The 21,620-nt window shown below is 37.7% G+C and overlaps 3 protein-coding genes across 3 annotated transcripts; all 3 read right to left on the bottom strand.

Annotated features, from left to right (window-relative positions):
- Positions 1–6,602: 6,602 nt before the first annotated feature.
- N7503_009380 (uncharacterized protein) lies at positions 6,603–6,875 on the bottom strand (the record flags this gene model as incomplete). The annotated part of the gene is made up of 2 exons (XM_057068927.1): positions 6,603–6,794; positions 6,825–6,875. 2 exons carry the CDS (start codon positions 6,873–6,875, stop codon positions 6,603–6,605), a joined length of 243 nt encoding a protein of 80 aa, XP_056919782.1.
- Positions 6,876–6,983: 108 nt separating this feature from the next.
- On the bottom strand, positions 6,984–7,671 carry N7503_009379 (uncharacterized protein; the record flags this gene model as incomplete). Its single annotated transcript, XM_057068926.1, has 2 exons — positions 6,984–7,234; positions 7,605–7,671. 2 exons carry the CDS (start codon positions 7,669–7,671, stop codon positions 6,984–6,986), a joined length of 318 nt encoding a protein of 105 aa, XP_056919781.1.
- Positions 7,672–7,756: 85 nt separating this feature from the next.
- N7503_009378 (uncharacterized protein) lies at positions 7,757–8,200 on the bottom strand (the record flags this gene model as incomplete). Its single annotated transcript, XM_057068925.1, is given in 3 exon segments — positions 7,757–7,992; positions 8,028–8,112; positions 8,123–8,200. The coding sequence occupies 3 exon segments, from the start codon at positions 8,198–8,200 to the stop codon at positions 7,757–7,759; spliced, it is 399 nt and encodes a 132-aa protein (XP_056919780.1).
- Positions 8,201–21,620: the final 13,420 nt, after the last annotated feature.

The following is a 21,620-nucleotide window of genomic DNA, read 5'->3' as shown; positions in this document are numbered from 1 at the left end:
CGGTATTAGGTCTGGTTTAAGGAACGATTTTTAAGTTTAGTTGACAGATTTAGACGGAGAAGGCGGAAACTTTAACCCCTGTGAAAAAAGCCCTTCCTTTAATCTAGTGGGTAATAAGGTTAGTCTTATACTATACCTATAAGCTCTAGTAATATAAATTACGTAAATATATAAGGCTCCGGAACGAACGAGTATTGAACATAACTGGTCGGCGTTTGCGTATATAGACCAAACATACAAGTATACTCTATTAATGAGCCAGAGACGTGTATAGTGACTCTTTATTTACTTATAGTGAAATTGCCATAACAATTATTAATAAGCTTTTCACTTACTCTAAGGTCCGAGGGCTCGGGAAGTCCTATAATTGAGGTGAGTAAAAACCTAATCTAACCGATGATGATATACAATGACTAGGTTTATGTTGAATAAATACACGGCCTCGTCTAGGGCTTGATAGAGAAGTAAGATAATTACTCGCCTCTTATGAACCAAGGTAGATGTATGTCACGATCTTAGTCGATGCCATTCTGAGGACTTAGTGTAAATGACATCTATCGATTTATTAATCCAAATTTCTATTTTATATCAATTTCTTCTAGTATATATTACATAGTGATAGCCTATTAACTCGATTAAAAGTATATCGAGACTATATATTTTATCTCGTTATCTTATAGAAAACTTATTCTTACTATAGTCTTTAAACCAGTAGTTCTCTTCCCTAGAAAGTATTATAGCGAAGAATTGTGATAGTTATAAGTATAACTTCCAGAACGAACATTTTTGCCATAAGTAAAAGGTTTTTTTGCGTCGCTTGACCCTAGTTAACTAAGCTTGTAAGGCATTAATAGGTAACTAGCTGCTTATAATGTGGCTTTCTGTAATGTGATTTTAACCACAAGGCTCAATTTGGACCATAATTCGCCTTTTTAATTCACGTTCGGAGCCTTTAGGCGTGTTGTAAAAACACTATTGACCTTTATGAATAACTCCTTTGACCATTTTGTTAAGCTCTCTATATATTCGAGATTTCTAGATATTTCATCCTTGACTTGACTATAAAGCTTTAGATATTACTTGCCGCGAAAATTGCTTCTTGGGTATCCATACCGTAAGTCTATATTATGCCTAGGACGAGTAGATATTAGATGAGTCAAGACTTTAATGCTAGTTTAAAAAGAAGTAAAATATACCGTTTGGACGTTTTTTTTAGCACGCTAGTTCTATAAGCAACCAAATATAGGCTGGAATCATGGAAACGAACCGGATATCCTGTTCAAGACTGGTTTTGATTAATTAGACTATACATCAATGTGTCTCTATTATATAGAGTTACCTTTTAATTCTTTTATTTAAAGAACTACTAAGGTTCGGCATTATAGGTAGTAGAGCCTAGGCGTTGATATACCCCTCGCCTTCTTCTCTATTAAGGGTTAACTTTAAAAGAGGTAATTAGTAGCAATCGCTCCTATATCTGAATGTTATATCTACCGCGCTTTCTATAACTATTAGCACGGCGGTATTTAGTATTTTTAGGCATATAAACCTAGTTAGAAAATCTGACGAGGGAACTACATACTCGGTTTCCTATTTGGATAGACTATTCGTGGATTATAGAGTAGTGACCTTATCTAAATATTTCAACCATGAATCTGGTTCTATTTTGTTATTTAAAATACTCTTATATAGTTCACTAAGGCCTAGCTCCTTAGAAGATTAGGAAGTTTTCTAGTGGGAATCTATGTCCATTAAATAGTCTAAGTCATCCTCGTTCTAGAAAGAATCCTCGATATCGTAAACGTTTATTAATAAGGGGTTATGATTTAGAATTGAGCCTAAAGGTTCACCCCTATCCACGATATCTATATAAGTTCCCGTTGAATAGACTAATCTGGTGTCTAACGGTATTTTGTTATCCTTTGAAATCCCCAGAACTGACATAATCTAACCTATGTACGTACTCGTATTAATAGGGTGCTTATGCTCACTAAGGAGTTCGTTGAGAATGTTATTATGTAGTGTCTATTCGTTAGATAAAGAACTGTCTGCCTCGTCGTCTGAGAATTGTGTAAGTTTAGGTTTAGGATTGGGTGGCATCTCTTTAAGATGCTGCTCATTCACGAGAGGAGATTGGATTTGGAGGACTTCTAACTCTTTTAGGATCTCGGGAGTAAGCTGTAAGTGCTCTCGAGCCTTATCGACACGTCGGCGAACTGTACGTATATTCGAATTTTGAGTGGAGATAGTATTAATGCAATGTTTATGGCTATTTGTAAGTTGTTTCTAAATAAATCAGCGCTTGGTAATATCGTGTTATAGGAGTTTGCCTACTAATTTCGACTTCCCCCCTACCTTTCGACTAAGACGATTTAGTATTTTAAGGACCTCTTAATCTTTATAATTAATTAGAAGGAGCTGTTGCGGCTGGCGGTGACCTTGTATGATGCGAATTTTAATGAATTTTATTTAAATCTATTAACTAATCTGGAATTGGTGGTTATAAAGTCCCTTGATCCTCTTAGGGTCGTAATCTTTGATTTATCTCTATTATCTAATTAAGAAGTAGTTTGGAGGCTAATAGGACGTGTGGTGCTAATGCGTGCTAAGTAGCTATCTAAAACGAGTAATGATAGATGGTGAGCCGTGTTGACTAAGCGCTATTTGTGTATTATTAGGTGGGGGCGAAACTTATTATATACCCTATTTCCCTTTTTTCTTCCTTTTTAGGAGAAGAGCGACTAGGGATGATAGAGTTTTGTCGGGGAATAGCAGGAAAGCTACAAAGATTGTATAATGCGTTCCATAATACTTATTGAGTCCTTAGAAGTATTCAGCGGGAAGTCATAAGGTAAGAATCCTAAGTAGAGGATTAGGGGTAAATTTAAACCCTGGTCGTGATTATCACGCGAGTATTCTCTATTGAGTAACTATGCACTAATAATATCCCTTCTATCGTCTAATAACTCTAATTATTAGAGTCTAGACTAGGGTAAAATAGCGAAGACAACTAATTTTTGGATAGTCATAGTTCTTCTAGGGCCAAGCGGGCCTGTGCTTCCACCTTAATGGCATCTAACACAGCACCATATAGCTGATTGGCTATCTCCTAGATAACAATAAGCCCCTTAGGAGAATTTTCTTTCTCTATCTAGAGGAAAAGAAGTATTTCATTGGATATATCGGCAACCCTATGACGCAATTCAAGTAGGATAGAATAATATGTCCTAAAAAAGCGATTCAAAGCCCGCTGCCTCCTAATCTCCCGAACTAGTGAAATCTCTTCGCTCATGTTGGATAGGAATGCCCATATATTTTAATGCGGTCGAGTCTGATTTCATATAGGTTTCTATCCGTATCTTACCATCTAGCCTAGTGCGTGGTTTACGATAAATATAAGCTTATATAAGGTTAATACGCCTATAGTGTTAAGGCTCCCGTTCTACTTTAGTGAACATCTTAATCGCTAACCATGATTTTCTTACTATAAAGTACGTTAACTTTTACCTGTTTTAGAGCTCTAAAAATATAAATAATAATTTATTTGGTCCGAGATAAGGACCATTAAAGACCATAACGCAATAACTGATTTCGAAAACTACTGTATAATAGTCTTGAAAGCAGCTAATACCTCCGCACTCTTCTAACTAGACTATTAGAAGATATACCCGGTAACCGTTAAATCTATTTGGACCACTGCTCTCTTTTGCTGGAAAAATGGTAATGTAAGTGGCTTTGCTTCGTTCTATAAGTTAACGTCTTAGCACGGCATTTATATTATAGACGCGATATTAGTAAGCGGTCCGAAAAGCTTAGGTGATATCCGATCAAGCTCTCTGCCTTCGGAATTAGTTTCTAATAAATAAAGTAATAGAAGTATAGAGGTATCACTGATTTCGAGAATTACGTACTTTAGATTAAAATAGTATATCTACCCTAGAGGATTAGGGAGAATGGTGGTTCTTGGCTGGATCCTTGTGGCCTGTTATATAGTATCTGTAGAAAAGTAAGATCGAGCTAGATCGTAGTATTTTTGAGTCCCACAGCGGGCACGCTACTTAGCCTTCTAGTAAGAAAACGCAAAAATAGATAAAAAGAAAATAATAGTACTAAGTATCGTGCCTGCTATTATCCTAAAGGTTCTTAAATTATGCGGGATAGGTAACGCTGAGCTTTAGGTGTAATTTGTAGAGTGGCTTGAAGATATTTGACTAAATGAATTGCTATTTTTAGTGTTTCTAGTGCTAATTGTTGGTACGTATATAATAAGCATTAACTAGGACTGCGACGCTACGAAGGGAGTCTAGTCTGTCTCTCGAGTACTATATTGACTTTTCCTTATTGCGTAGATATTGAATTTAATGTATTTTTCTTAGTGAGTCATACAAGAAATCTAGCGCAAGCCCGCTAGTATATACCTTAATGAACTCTTTATTAATTTAAATATAAAATAGTAGGTTCGATCTCTCATAAATACGAAGTCTAAAAATAATCGCCGCATTATAGACGGAGGAAATTTATTTCTGCTGCGTTAAACTATAATGCCTACCCTTACTATCTTTGTCTCTAGCGTGTTGCGGCGGCATTTCTCTATATCGATAATGTCGAACTTAAAAGTTAGGCCCGCATGAAATATTTACGAGCTTACCTATGAAAGACAAATTAATTTTTTTCTTTGTCCTCCTAGCCTAAGGATAGGTTGAGTCTATAGCGAATGATAGATTCTATAATACGGGGAGAGTTTAAAGGTATAGGATGATATCGTGGGGTACACAATAGCCTAGGCCCTAGCTATTAACGTTAGAAGGATGCTTAGATCTAGAGTCAGAAATAGATATACTTGAATCTGATTAAACTTGTGTTATATAACACTAGTATTGCTGGCCATAATTTAGACAATAACTACTCAAGATAATCTTAATGATATTCTGGGTGATGCAGTGGGGGATCAGTGGTTAGAAACGGGTATACTATGCGAAAACCGCAGCGATTTTCAATAATTGTTTTATCCGCTTTGAGATTAACCACCTTAACATATTAAAGTGTCTGATTAGAAAGGCCACTCGGTGGAATTCGAACCCTATATAATGCCTATTCGCTCTCCGCGTAAAGAGTGATGCTATAGAATTGGCGTGGAGTAACGGCCTTACGCATTAGCTTCGATATAAGGCTGCATTAATAATGAGTGGCTTGGTCCATCTAGTATATTTAATAATTTGGGTATTCGTGTCTGGTGACTTAGAGCACTTACGCAATCAGCTAATTGGTAAAGTATCTTAAGTGGCAAGGCTTTAACCATACTATCGATGGGCTAATAGATCATAGATTAATCCAATATTTTAATTTATCTAAAGAAAATTAATGCTAGCTCTAGTTCAATAACTAATTGGTCCTAAAATTATAGCTGGCTTTCCTTCCTAGTATTATTATTCTTAAGTATATCTTAACTATTACTATATATACTTAACTACGAAGACATAACTAAGGTTGAACGCTATAGTAGTTTATATTAGGATAAACCCGGCTTATATTATAGCACCACTGCCGACCGTACTCATATTCTAAGGAGATTGGTATCTGTCCTGGTGAAGGCCGCTAGTGATCCACTGAATATTCAACGACTGAAAAGAGCGGTTAAATATATATAGTATAGTAGATATATTTTCGTGCTAATCATTAAGGATTACGTGACTCATACTCACACCACCTTAAACTTATGGCTTCGTGGTCTATTCCTTATAGTCGATACTAATGACGAATTATATCATCGTTACCGAGATAGCTAATGGTTTGAGGACAAAAGGAGTGAAATTATATTTGCCTAAGTAAAAAGATCGATATGGTAGTACTGGCTAATAGTGTAATAATCACTAGGATTTCAACATATTATTTTCGTCTTTAGCTAGTTTAATAGCCAATAGGGATTCGTACATTGACCGTTTTATAATATCATATTTATATTCACCCGACCGCCGAATTTGCTCTAAATAACGCTCTGGCTGGACTAGGCTAAGCTCTTTATTATATAAGACCCAGAGCTTTTCTTTACCCTTAGTAAAACGCGCTGCCGCTTTATCCACTTTTTCAATAGCTATTGGGTTTTCTATAAAACGGAGGGGGGCCTTAAGACTCTTATATATATAGAATATGATAGATGTAGGCTTAGATACCGATACACCGAGCTCTCTAATAGATTCGATAGGTTCTTTATTTGGCGCGTTGATTGGTAGATCTTCTGAGTCTGAATCACTATTAACGGGTCCTAGTTTGCTTTGCTTTGATTTAGTAAAGAAAGATTCTATGATAGGTTCCTGTTGGTCGCTGTTCTCCCTCCTTTTCTCTTTTTCGGCGTCTATGGTCTTAGGAACGCTCAATTTTTCTGTTGTGGAGGAAATGACATCATAGCTTCCGAAGAATATAAATATCATCCATCGAAGTATAAAGGCAGTAGTCATAGGTCCTATCAGATAAAGTCCCTGTTTGTGAATAGAGTATAAGTAGACTATATAAGCGTCTTGGCTATAAGTACGGCTCTGGGGCATTCCACATCTCATTCCTAGCCTAGCTAGGTATTCCATAACTTTAATGCTACTATTGTTAAGCTAACTAGCTATCTTAAAGTTTTCCGCTATGTTCCCTATAAGGACGTGTAGTGGAGGGGCGTTATATACGTAGTGAAACGGATCACGAGCTTTAAGTAAAGCATTACGCGCAATTTGTATATCGGGATCATTAGCTAATATCTCATTTATTTTAGGTGACTGAAATCCCAGGTTTCTAGATAGTAGGGCTAACTGGTATATAATCCATTAGTTTGCCAATACTCGGTTTGGCTTCGCTAGTAGGTCACCTTCATCCCTTGGGTTAGGAGGCATGTTGGGATAATTTTAGATGACAAAAAGCCAAATTTGCTAGTATGCGAGCTCAAAGCATTTACTAGGGGACACTATAATCTCTTTTGACTTGAATGTATCGATCTGAACCTAGAAGGTAGCTTGATTAGAATCAGTAATTAGTGGGGGGTGGAATATATATCCCATTGTCCTTGCAATTAAGTAGTCGATATAGGAGAAGAGCCGCTTTAAGCAGTGCGAGTAGCTCTTAATGATCTTAAAATCCTTAAAGAAAGTGTGAAGTGATGGAATAAGGCCCATGAAATCACTTAGTCTTTGGGCTATGCTTATTCTCTCTGTTTTAGTGAAGTAACCAAAAGCTGCACTACTAAGCACACGACCTTATACTAATTAGAACTCATCTGAAAGAGAATGAGGTCTTAAGAGCTGCAAACACTGAATATTACTATTAGTGACTCTACAAAGTGCTTTTGTGTCTAAACCTATAATATGTAGCCACGTCGTATATATCTACTTAAGATAATGGACTATTTCCTATAGCCAGAGTTAGATTAGTGGGCCGCTACACGGGATTAACTCACATTAATACAGTTGGATGCTATAATACGAGCCAGCAAACTTATCTATATACCACGGTCCTATATTCTAGGAATTGCAAGTAATTTATCAAAAGCGGCTCTTAAAGCATAGTTGCGGGGGTTATCTAGCTAATCTAATCGCTCACGACCTATTCTAGAAAGCCTGAGATACCATCGTTGCCGGAAATAAACATTTCCTTCGCCCTCGTATTATCTAACTTTCCGATATATCTAACCATCGGTGGGTGACGACTCGTTCGTATACTCGTCTAATAGTGTAGACTATAGAGCCTCCCCGATATCTATGATGATTAGAGCACGAAATCATCGATTTAAGAATTGAAAAGTACCATCAAGATATAGATCTACTATCCACCAACGATCATTAGGAAAAAGAGCTTTGCTCGCGGCTTGAATTCGATGCCGACCATGTAGCGCCTTTAATTGACCATTAGGAAACTTTAAGTAAGGAGGCTTATTAAAGCTAGCGTTCAGCAGATCTGCCCTAGTAATTTTACTAAATGCTAAGGACCTTTCGATGGCTTTATATGAAGCTACTACTAGTATATGATTCTATATGTTAAGCCGCGTATACTATCCATGTTTGAATATCTCTTGGAGCTGCTTAGATCTTCGTGAATCGATACCATCAGGTAGGGCCGGAATAAAGCAAATCTAGTCTAGGCTGACCTTTACTATGCTAATATACTTGCTATGGCGTTCTTGAGCTATTGTGAACTCTTGATCTAAAAATCCCGGCCTAGACATTTTTTAAATAGAGATTTTCCTCTTATATAGAGGTCTGAGGATAGGATAGTACTTAAGCTGCGTAAAGGATAAGTAAAGTAAGGAATGGGTAATACGCGTATGATTAAAGAAAGTCGAATATATATATGTAGACCTAGGGTTTATTGAAGTTTCATAAAGTTTATATGCGGGACTAAAGAAAGTGCTGAAGAGATTTATTAAAGCCCTTAGCTTAATTCCTAACGGTCCCCATAGTCTAGTTTAGTAATATAGTACTCCTTAAAGGTAAGGATCACTATCGTGCTTTATATATCCTAGAAAACTTCCACTAGTTCGACAAGTTATTGCCTTAGGATATGACTTTGTAGATCACCTTTATCTACTTTAAATATTTCAAGCACACGTATCTTAACTTAGTATGGCTCCTACTCAGAGACTTAAGACTTATTTATATCGATAATTTCAAAGAGCCCAGCTTCTTATCTATGAGGGACCAATAAAAGACAATGTCCTCCTGACTGGCATAGAAAATGGAATAAAGGAATTAAGTGATAATCAGAGATAGAAGCTAAGAGACGTACTTAGTTAGATTCTTGACCTCTATAGTACTAATATCGAAGTGGCTGAAAAAGAATACGCTACTATATGGAGTGACCGTGAAAGCTGGGTAGAATATGCTCGAACCCAGAAATTGAATGGTGTAGACCAGGCTGTCCAAAGTGAGATATGTAATATAATGCTCAAACTTACTATCAATATATGATAGCTAACCTAAGGTAAACAATCGTATAGATATGATATAACGTAGTGAAATTAAAGATAAGGCTGCTGCTAAAGATTTACTAGACGCGCCTAGCGATCTTCCCCCTAGTAGCTCGATTATATCATCTATACCTTAGTCAACTAGCGATCAGAGTTTGAAGTATGATATTAATAGCCATTCAATTAAAGACGAATGGTTTATGCATAATGACCCCCTTATAATCAAAGGAGACTCTAAAGAAACTATAATTCTCTTTAAGAAGATAATTAAATATAAAGGGGGGCAAAAATCACACTATGGAGTGTAGAGGCGAATTGGGGGTAGGTACTGTTTTAAAATGGTTAGGTAATCCAAAATTAGCTTTGCTATTAATGATTGGAATAAGCTAGAGCGCAAAATGATTATAATAGTAGCGGCACGAAGTCCTATTAGTAAAGATACTTATAGTGGGTTGCATAAGTATTAGGGCACTATATATATGGTACCTAGAGAGCGAAATTTAGGACCTTATAAGAGTCCTGGTTTAGAGTGTATTATGTAAATCAACGGTAGAGATAGATTCACTATCATGACTTTTACGAGCTTCGTAGGGCTCGAGGGATCAGAAAGAGCTGAGGAGTATATCGAGGTAACCTCTCTGCGAGATAGGACACCGACTCCCTAGAAGACGCACTCTTAGGTAATAAGAGTTTAAGATCCAGCTTGCCATAGACCACAAAACCCTAGATGGTCGGCAAGGAATCATATAGTACTGCCAATGGAGTCGCTAAGTGGAGATTTAGACCTCGATGATAAGATCTCTAAAATAGTAGAGAAGAAAACCGCATCACTCAGATTGGATATGATCGCGCTTAATTAACGCCTTAATTTGCTTATGAACCTTATGTCCAAGATTGCTAGCAAGCTGGACGTAGACTAATATAGTAAAGTCTGGACTACCTTTCTACGTTATAGTGATATTTTAAGGGTCCGGGGTTCACGTATATATCTATGCGTTCTTACCCTAGTTTGTGTGAACGATTAAAAGACCTATCTTTAAGTTGAATTTTCTTATGTAATAACTACTATATAATACTAAGTGACCCTCCGTTTATATCCCATATTACCCACTTTATCTATTGTTCTTCTTGTTTGTTAGTGATTAACCTGTGAACCATATAAATAATTGTTACTCTATCCGTAGCTGCTTTATGGATCGGCCTAGAAGGACTTTAAATTAACTTAGACTAGTGCCTTCTATCCCACCACGGGGCTTACTCTTTCGTAGATCCTCTTCTCGCTACCTAATATTATACTACGTACTATACTATATTACTTCCACTCTCTCGCATAGGAATGTAACTATGTTCTCCTACTTAGTATAGGCTAAACATATAGCTATCTAATATATGTCGTCGTGTGGACCATGTCGATTGATCTATGGGCTGGCCGAACTTAAGTAAATCTACATATATATGACTATATGATCTAAAATTCTCAAAACTTTCCGGACATGAATCCCACTTTAGATATAGTTATATAAGTGAAAAGTCTACTTATATGATCAAATATAATTTAATTAATACAAGTTCGAATTTACGTTTGTTGCAAATCAGATAAGACCATATAAGTACATCTAAATATTTTAACCGATTTAAGCTTATCTCTGTCATAGGAATGCGCTCAAAAGCAGAAAGAGGACCATATAAATCATAGGATAATATGTCGCAAGAGGCCCAAAAACCATTTGGCATTATATTTACAGCTTTAGAAATCTACACGAACTCAAATTATAGCTACATAGACTCGTCTGCCTCTAAATAAGCCCTAACAAGCTCCAGGAGAAAGTTCTAATGGTCACTATTAATCTATATTTTTACTTCGAATTAGGTTATAATTCCCTGACGGCGTACGACTTAACGTTGGCTGAGTATCTCTAGTGTAGGTTCATCCTATATATTATATGAGAAAATGGCGCTCCTTTTCTATTCTTAAACTTACGTCTTCTTCGTCGGACGATGTCGTAGAAATAGCTTCGGGAGGCTTATACTTATTATCCCCCGTGGCTTCAGACCCTTTATCCGGTATAACAAAAACACGATCTGATTCCGTTTAAGAGTATTCAGACTTACTCTTATCTTCTATATGAATGATATCAATGCCATCTTTATTAGTGAGCTCTAATATACTTAGCAGAACCAAAGGCGTGATCTAGTGGGGTCCCTTATCTATTACGGTGGTAATAACTGTGTAATCAGGTGCGAATCTACCTAGAGAGTAGTTCTTGTCCTATTTATGAATGGCCTTGAAGATTTATATCTACTTTAGTTATACTACCATTTTGAGAATTAGATTTCCGCGCCCCTCAAAAAATGGGTCTAAGTTCAAAGTAGTTTTAGAATGCCAAGCCGCATAGTGGATATGGTGGACTGGCTTGTTAAACGATCAGGCTGCCTTAATAGTAGACTAACGATTACGCGAGAGAATCAAGATTACTAGTTCAACGCAATCTATTATGAAGATAGTCTCATATCGCGCGCACTAATGCCCTGTGAATTCAGTATTCGACGCTAATACACCTTAGTAATGCCCGGGAGTGACTAATTACTTATACTTTATAAGAGTTTCCGTTTTTCCTTAGGACCTCTTTCTAATAGCGTTCTATAACAATTTTTATCTAGCTTAAGCTCTTTAATCTTATAAACATGGACGATATACTACCTTCCGTAACTTAGTAGCTAATATGTCTAACGTCGACTTACGTGGTAGGCTAGAGCGACGAGGACGCTTTTAGGGAGCTTTACCAGAATTAGTACGGGACTCATATATTGGAAAAGCATATACTAATAAGATAAAGGAAGGATGCTATCATGCAAGATCATAATTTACTACCACTCGGCTTTCTAGTGGTAATAACCGAGACCGATAAGGAGATCCTCGTCATCGTGCCTAAGCCAACGCTAACTAAAGACATGAATCAAGCCAACTATATAGGCTACATCTACTTTAAAAAGGCGATAGGGGTAATCGAACTCACGAACTTTAATAGTGTTTTGGATACTAGATGTCTCGAAATTAGTAACTCGGCTAAATCGGGAGACGTGCGCCTTATTAGTCACTATAGAGAAGGGTTAAAGCTAGCTGTACTGGCTCTTACTCGAAGACAATACCACGTTAAACTATGCGCAAATAGCTGCTATTGGAATTTCATATTTTGAGGACGTGAAAGCCGTAACTTCTACTACACCATTACTCTAGTAAGTCGCGAAAAGACACACTATCTAAAGGCCAGATTTGAGAAGAAAGAGGAGGAAAAGCTACTAAGGGAACTTATCGCGAATATTTAGCGGGACGTCTCTATAGTAATCAAGAGAGATAGTATAGTGCGTCGACTAGATGAACATGACTTTTAGAGGTAGATATAGATCATAGTCGATATCACACCTCCGCCCGGCTTAATTCGCACCCTAGTAGGGGATCTAATCCTAGATAAAGAATATAGGGGAAATATTTACGTTAAGGGCGTACGCTATGCTAATTATGGCAGCTATGACGGAGATTTTAGGATCGGATACAATTTAGGCATAGGACTCATTAGTCGCGAGCGATATATTAACTTATATCCGGCCTCGTAACGATGTATTACCGAAATTTGGGCACGAGCAATTAAAAAGGGGGCTGCGAATGTCGTCGGACTCTACTCTTAAATATTAATAGAAGCTCTAGACGCGATGGACGTAAGAGATGTCGAACAGCTGGTCGAAAAAAGCACTACAAGAAGTGTATGGGTCTATTTGCGAGATGATGCCAAGCTTCGCGGGCTTTTTTATTATCCTCGTGATGCTAGCGAGCTAGTAAGTCATCCAGCACTGCGTTAATGCTCTTTACTAATATGGAATAGGAAACGCAAAATATATAAAGTTATCTAGACCGGCAACCTACTTCAATGCCGACCTCTTTATGGAGACTCTTAAGATAGTTCAAGCTAATTAGCACTATGGATGAAGAATTGGCATCTTAACTAAAAGTCTTAGAAAAGATTCGAATTCCTGACACTCTCTTTTCTCGCCAGTTCGATCGCGCGTTAAGAGGCCTTCTCGCAGTAGAAGTGCAGACGCGAACAATCCAAATCTTCTACGTGTAGGGATATAAGGGCGGAATTACCCTGGCCATTGTTGAAAATGCGCTTTATGTGCACCAGCAATGGCTGGATCCGCAGAATTCTTATATAGATAGCCCTTGTCCATTATCCAATATATAGGATTCCGAAAGCCTGTTTTTCTGTGACTATGTGGCTAAGGATGCTTATTTTAAGGTTTTATCTTTACTATAAAAGCATACCTTTGTCTCCACCATAGAGGTTCCCACTCTTCGTCGTAGGGGTCTACAAAGGCTTTATGATATGCCCCGTGCTATCCGGGCAAAGATAGTCTCTGGCTCTATGGTTGTTTAATAGGATGTCGGGCATAACCATGCCTTTGTGGACGCCTATGGTGTCTACATTTAATACAGAGTCACTCTTCATGGTATTCAATGCTTAATTCAGAGAGACTCTTTGTTATACTCTAGCGCAAGCTATTGTAGCTGCCCCACTAAAGACATCGCACTTAATGAAAGGAGCGTGACTTTCTACTATCATAACGCTTATATCACGTTTCCCGTGGTTTCACGCAATTGTGAGGGCTCTATTTGTGGAATACCACTAGCACCTATTTCAATAAAGGGCAAATTCGGTTATATAGATAGGGTTGAAGTGCCGGTCGTCAATTAGTGTTCCTTCCCGCATGGATCTATTGTGGAAACCATGAATAGCTTGATAGGGACACCTGATCTGGAATGTTCGACAATCAGTGACTCCGTTTTCCTGGAGTAAAGTAGCCTGGATATTACCGATAGTCTCTGGCCTGATTCCTATATTGAGTTAAATGCTAAGTCGCGGATATTTGAACTGTAGAAATGGATGATAGATAAGATATAAAGGGAAAGGGTGGTGGATTGGGAGACCTGGGGTTCTATACATGGACTTTAGGGGCTTTGGCTATCCCACGCAACGGTATGCGATAAAGAGGTGAGATGTATAATGACTCATCAAATTTAATATAGAATCTAATCCACACTAGTGTGTGAACCCGCAATCTCCTTAGCCTAGAGAGACAATAAAAACGGATTAGTATCTTGGAGTCACTCTCAGCCGCTCGTGTGGCCCACAAAGATATATTTTATTCGTTCACGAGATAATATTCTAGCCTGGCGAAGACAGACTTATGCACTCTCTGAGGGCAATAAAATTTTCTTTCCTATCCGATTTCTGCTCGACGCCTCCCGATATAGCCCTACCTAGGGAGGTTATTCTTTATTTCTATAATCTTTCTGTCCTAAGCGAAAGCGCGGATGCTGATATTATACCGTTTGAAGAACTTCTTTCGTGGGATTCTTTAGCCATCGTGAAGTTCACTGATTAGCCTAGCGGTATGTATATTCTCTTATTCGCGGTTATAGGATCGTGCTTACTAATCATTTAAAGACTCTATAGTCTATTACGTCTGCCGTTTTGCTGTTATAGGAGATAAGATTTCGAGTGCTTCCTGGGTGCTATTGCTATAAGCCCCGCTTTACGCAGGGGCAATTCCGCTTTCTTATCCCCCGCTATGTTTCTCTACCGTACCTATCGTTCGCGATATATGCCCTATGAGAGTAAGACATGGCGGGGAACTAATTAAAATAGGACTTAAAAGAGAGCTTTCCTTTCTTAGCGAAAGTCAGGAGGTAAGCTAACGGGGCTATTGCGATTTGATGTAGCATTACTGATTAAGATTAGGAGATATCATCACTCGAGGCCGAGCGTACCTTGATTGTATTTTGTGCCGATGAATAGGTGCCTGATTGCTCACCAAAACAGCTTATTGGTGGTGAAAATGAATTACTCGATAAAATTTTCTTCCCCTTTAATGTGGTCAGAGAAATTCTGAACTCTATAGAGAGGCCGGATTTCTTTATCCTCGTCTTCCCACTAGCCATCCTACACCCCGCCGTAACTTGCAATTTAATGAAAGAAATACTATCTCTACTCTAGTAGGAGTATTTAGTTCACTTTAAGCTGACGCCCTCTAACCCTAATAAGATAGAACGTTAACTAGTCGGTATTATCGCGCCGCCTAGTACTAATCCTTAAGCACTTGATTAAGCAGGCGACCAAGTCGTTCATTCGAGAGCCGACTTATATACCTTACCCGAGGAACGCGCTTCCCTGGAAAAGTCGTGTCTTAATCCACATGCTATAGAGAATTCCGATTACACCGATATTCTATCGCAACCCATAATAGCTATTGGTCAAAAGCTCGGGCAAACCATCCTTAACATCGTGAGGGCGGATATATAGCCACGTAAAAGGCGGAGTACCTCTAGTCCTCCTATAGGCCGTCTACCGCCTCTTAAGCGGGCTAAACCTTTGGAAGATGAATCTTATGCTAATTAGTAACTCTTTTTGGTTTATATGCGTGGATGCTGAGATATAAAATCGCATCTACTAGGGTGTTCTAGCTGACTAGGTGTCCCCCACGCTTAACGTATCTATTAGTTCTAGGATTAGTTAATTAATATAATTCCCGGTTAAGTCGGCCACCCCAAAACACATAATAAAAGCAATGAATTATAAATAACCTTAGAGGTATTTCAAAAAACATAGCTTCTACTACTTTCTTCTTATATATATATAAGCCACTTTTTTTTATATAGGCATCTAGTGTTTAATCGGTTCCTATAGGGGTGGAGTCGTAAGTATATATTTAAAGCTTCAATGGCTAGATCATAGTGTATTATATGGTACCGTTATGAAATCCTCTATAGAATCATATCTAGAGTTAAACTATAATTTTCCTTCAGAAATAGTACCGAAAATTCAATATGGTGTATATAAGTTGTTGTTAAGATACAAAATCGCATTTCCTATATACTTTAGGGTAACCCGGCGGACCGGGTGACTCGTCGCTTATGAAGTACGTAAAGGCGGTTGCCTTAGCCTATATAATTAATCTTGTGCTTCCGCAGTTAGTTGTGGCCTTCTAAATACAAATAAGCGTGTTCTATATGAACGTGTTTTAAGAGGGACAGAATTTTGAAGTCATCTTGTAGTAGGATTCGAGAATTTGTAGGTAGAATAGCGCATTATTCTATTTAGGGGCTCCTAGCTAAAGATTGCCACTATATTTACTAAAGGACTGATTGGATTCCAAAATTTGCTCTACTAGGTTCTTTGTGGTATAGAGAAATTATACTCTCTATTTAAAGTGGCTAGCGACCTATAAAACTATAATAGAATAGCTTCCGTCCTGTATAATCTAGTTCTAGTCGTAGTCTTATTAATGAACGCAGCCATATCTATTACTAATATAACCTTACATATTAGTGAAGACTAACACCGCATGGATAGATAATAAGCCTACTCAATTCTCCTTTTATGAATCCTACTAGACTATATATTAGTCCTTATATAAAGTTAGAGATGTCTCTATCTACAGTATCTCGCTGCGCTAGTCATAAATGCACCTAAGTCCGGACCAGGCCCCTGAATGCTAATTGTGAAATATAAAGTAAGTTATCTCGATCTTAGAGTCTATCTATACTAGACGGCTTATATCGAACAGAGTATCACTAGAATCTCGAAGATAAAGAATATAGGCCGAGTGAGAAAATTAATATCGCCTCTGATTAGAACCATGATTAAGAATTTTTGCATAAAGGGTAGTCAAATAGACACCTATAGGAGTCTAATATCTTTATAATCTACTCCACGCGCTGGAAGCCTTTCTATCTATTCTTATTTAGGTGACAAGGTTATTAGTAAATTGCTATCTAAAATGATAAGACCTAGTAGATCGATAAAGGCGTACTAGGCATTTTCAGCCCTTATATACTTATTGTGTTGCGTAGATAGTAGATAAGAGAAACGAGTTAGGGTTTCTTTATGATTAATAATATGGCCTTTAAGTCCACAAGCTTTCTTTATTCAAGTCCTTAATGTTCTATACTATAGTCCTACTCTTACTTGGTTTCTTTCGTGGTATGATCTTAAGATTGACTTACTCGGGCTTTAGGTAATAGAGTCCCTACTCAAATTAGAGAGAACTTTAAAATGAGGTAGAAGCCTACTAGTTATAACTCTATTATAGGCCATTGTGTGGAAGAATTTAAATTAAAATAGTACACTTTGCTGGTGGTCCGTAGTTGAACCAACAATAATACCTCTACTAGAAAGTCTTATTTATATTCGCAAGCTTTCTTAAATAGGCATTTCCTTTAACGTAGTAATTGCTATCTTTGCCTCCGAATATTAGCTATTTCTAAAGATTAAATAAGATATAAGCAGATAAAGTCACTCCCGTATATAAGGTGGCCGAATATTGTGATATATAAGTATTATAATAATAAAAAAGGTTAAACGGTCATAGAAGCTCTTGCTGTTGAACACTAAAGCTAATATATAAGGTGACGTAAGACAACTCCTCGTTCGCTAAGATCTGATGTTGAACTATGCTAATGCTCCTGCTTATAAAACGATGTTATCTTGGATGCTTAGCTAAGGGACTATAGCCAAAAGCCCGTCTATTGTGCGAACATAATCCAATCTTAATCTTTTAGTCGAGCATATTAAGATAACACGGCCAATTTCTAGGCACGACTCGCTTGGCTGAACGAGCGCAAAATCTGGCTTTCAAAAATCAGACAGTATACCCTTAGTAATCGATACCATGAAGATTGCGAATATAAGCGCAATATAAGATCAATTCAAGATAAATAATTCGTGAGTATGTCTTTACCACATATTAACTTAAGATTAACGAATATCCAGAATATACGACAATACATCATTATTTATCCACTATAGCCAGCGCGGCCATTATTACAATCAGCGCCGATCGAGACTAGTGCAACCTAGGCCCACTTATAACCCTTTAAAGAGTCCTAGTTTTCTGAGGGCACTAGGACTACGCCTATTAGACCGACGATTTTAACTCGTGATACTTAAAGTGAAGCAAATTCCGTTATTAATGCTTCTTATTTATAGTAAATATAAGCGGGCTTACCCCGGCCATACCTAGTCCCTGGTTGCGAGATGGCGCACTTTAAGACAACGAGCTCGTTAGTCGGCCACTTGAAGCGGAAACACCCTAACTATAAGTTTCCTTTAGGAATAGAGTCTTATAATCGCGCTCTAGACCTATCTATATATTGGCCCCTCGGCAATTATGTTTCGGATGACCATAAGTAGATATTACCTGATTTAACAAGCTCCTTTAACTTAGAGCCCCTAGAGAGCGCTTAACGGCCTACGAGTGAGGATCTAGCGTCGATTTCTACAATTATTAATTAAATCTTCTATTTCTAATCGCGAGTAATGTCTTTTGTTATTTGAGAATTGGCGTTAATGTTACCCCTACTATCCCTCTGGCTATTTGACTTTAAATACACGTGGTCGAATTTAAAAGCTTAGAATATTGCTAGATCTATGTCTATTCTTATAAATATCGCGTCAGCTACTTTGGCTATTGATATCTTATAATAGTGACAACGTTCGGTCAAACTTGAATGTTTTATTGTAGAATCATAGACTAACAATTTTAAGATAATTATATAATAAGGCATGCGATTTGCGATTTATTAAAATGAAAGGCAATCCTTTTAGTTAGATTCATGGTATAAATACATATAGGATTTGCCTGTTATATATGATAAGACATCGCCAATCTTGGGTCTATATTGAGGTTTCAATCCCTGTTGATATCCTAGTCACTAAGACTATTAAGAAGGTTGGAATCATAGTCGCATACATAGCTATCTACCAGCTCATCAAAAATTTAACTATATTAGGCGGAAGCAAATTTCGCTAGTGACTATTCTTAACGCCGATAGTCCTTAGACGTATATATCAACACCTATATAGAATAAGGCAGGTGTGACGTCTATCTCTATCTATGAGAGATTAGCTTAAATCCTTTTTTCCACATAAGGCTCTGTTAATCAACCACTCTCTAGTTATATTATTCACCGATCATCTAGCTAAACAAAACCCAACCGCTATACTTAGTCTTCCGATATCATTGAGTCCGTTTTAAGGGAAACTTACGATATATAGAAATAGGCATTAGCCTGGTCTGCAATTGATATTAGTCTCTATAAAGGCGGTAGCTTAATATCTCACTATTCTTTATATACCTATAAGCTTTCTAAAAAGCTTTGACGTGGAATATCTCCATACTGACTATCATATTAGGTCTCGACTACTGAACTTTAAAGACGCTCTTGAAAACCGGATCTAGGCGTTCTATTGGGTAGGTGGTGTGGAAGGCTTTAGCTAAGTAAGAGGCCAAATCTATGCTAATATCGATCACTATTTTGACTTTGAGCTCGAATTGCTTACCCCTGTGTAGTTTCTTCTCTATTTCCCTAATTTGAAATTGCTTAGATAGTTCGAAGGCTCTATTGGCCATCTAAATGGAAACCAGAATTTCTGGCATAAGTATTGGAATAAAAGCCACGAATGGTAGCTGGTAATGTTCTAATACTTCCGCATTAACTTTAATGCTTATCCTCTACGGAATTGTGGAGGTAATCTAGATATCCTTAAGGCTGAAACTACTACGGAGTACTAATAATATAGATTGTAGCTGGCCCACTAAAAGGCTGGACTTAAAAAGCGGCGATTTCTGAAGTCGACTGGCCATGAATGAGAGAAATGCCTCGTTATAGGGCCGTAGCTCTTTGAATTCGTATCCCTTAAGTTCCCCTGCCGGGACGCCCCCAAAGGAAAGGCAGACAAATGCGATGCTTGCTCGTGCATTAAGAGGCCGGTATGGGGGATGCTTGGTTCTTACCAATTCAGCGATGAGGCTTAAGTTAGGTAATGTATGTTCCGCAAAAAGGGAGATAACGTAGCGTGTGTTTAACTATATCTTCTAGTGGCATGGTTTAAATTATAAGCACTGATCAGCCACGATTCGAGCCTGTTATATATTATAATATAGCTTCTTTCCTAGTCAGCTTAATTGCGAAAGATGACCTTCCACGAATCTCCTTTATCGTGAGGGAGGATCGACGAATCGAAAAGGTAGTGTAACGTTAATAAGAGTTGGTGAAATTGAAATATCTCATAGACGTTTTTTTTTTGGTATTACCTAGCCCCAGGCTTAACGGGGGCGGCATAACCACCTTATTAAGATTTATTATTGGATGCTTGAATTATTGCATAATTTCGCGGCTATACTAGAAGCTCCGTATCGTAATATGCTTCTATCGAAGAAAATTTAGGAAGGTTCGAGTATATATTAGATAGAATTGGATAAACAACACCGGGTTCTCTAAGTAAGAAATCGACAGAGTCCTCTAATCTTAAAGTGCTTCTAGGCGATATGTGGCTTAGAGGAGTAATATATTTCACTAACCGCTCTTGACCCTATTGCGCCCTTCGTTAGTCGTTCTTAGGTAAGTAGGGGCTACGTTGCTTTTAGATCCATCTTGTCGATCTATATTGTCCGTTCTACTAAGTATTTGAACTAGATCTCCCCCATACCCACGTTATAATAGTCCTATTAGGTAATACGGAATAATTTCAGGAAAAGGGCGATCGTCACCCGTATGTTTACTAAAGCTTTTGCTTGGTCTGCAAAGCTCCACTAGTGATTTCGGCTATAATAAATGACGGCCTAGCTTTGTAGGTAGAGTAAGGGACGTAGGAAGGCAAGGCGGAAAAGTTAAGATAGTAGTTAGCTTGTCTGTAGTCAAGTGAGTCAGGTGACCTAAGCTTCTATATATAGATAGCGCTTCCTCCTCTTCTCCTTCTTCTCTCCTCTATATTAACCACAATATATATATTGTTTTATCTGTTCGTCTCCTTTCTTCTGGTAGTAAGCTGATATAGGTTGTGTTTCCCCTCTCTCCCCTCTAATCCTTGACTAGCGTGTAGCGCTGATAATAGTCTACTTTGCGCTTTAATAGAGCGACATCCTTTTTGAGAAAGTGATATCGTTTTTGTCATAAATTTAGATACGCGGCTAACCTACCTCTATTATGCTTTAGCGTATAGTGGATAGCCTATACTAATGGATCCATCCACGTTCGTACACCTTTTTAACCTTTATACCTCCTCCCTGGCCTGATAATCGATGTAAGGGCGGACTGATACTATATAAGTGGCCTCTTAAATTTCTTTATTATTGCCAATACTAAATAAAATCTAATTTATTAGAGGTGATTACGATTAATAGAATAATGGAAATACATAAAAGTGATAAATGCCAGCATGGGAAATGTATAGAAAAGGGAGGTCCGAATACATATGGAATCTCGACTGGAATACATCTATATAAGAAAGCGGCCGCCCCCTGTATATAAAGGAATTAGCTAATAACTTAGTGTAAATGCTATAATGGTCTAATGGTGTGTAGCGTGATACTAATATGTTATTCATACGGCCATGAAGTATGTGCAAATTATAGCTTTTTTCGGATAAAGACACTTTGTATTTCTGCTGGTGCTTAGCTATTTAGTTCATTAGGCAGTCTGGATTCTTAAAAAATCGGAGATTTGATATTTTATTAGCTCCTGGCCCTTCTACTATATGTCTTATTTCTAATAGTGTGCTACTATAGTCACCGAAAGAGTAAGTTATTATATCTACTTAGATGCATATCTAAGCTAAACTAT

This window comes from Penicillium pulvis (genome assembly GCF_028828015.1).
Source record: "Penicillium pulvis strain IBT 33274 chromosome Unknown contig_7_segment1_segment0, whole genome shotgun sequence".
Taxonomy (NCBI): Eukaryota; Fungi; Ascomycota; class Eurotiomycetes; order Eurotiales; family Aspergillaceae; genus Penicillium; species Penicillium pulvis.
Note: the sequence above shows the minus strand (reverse complement) of the source record. Positions and strands in the feature narration are given on the sequence as shown.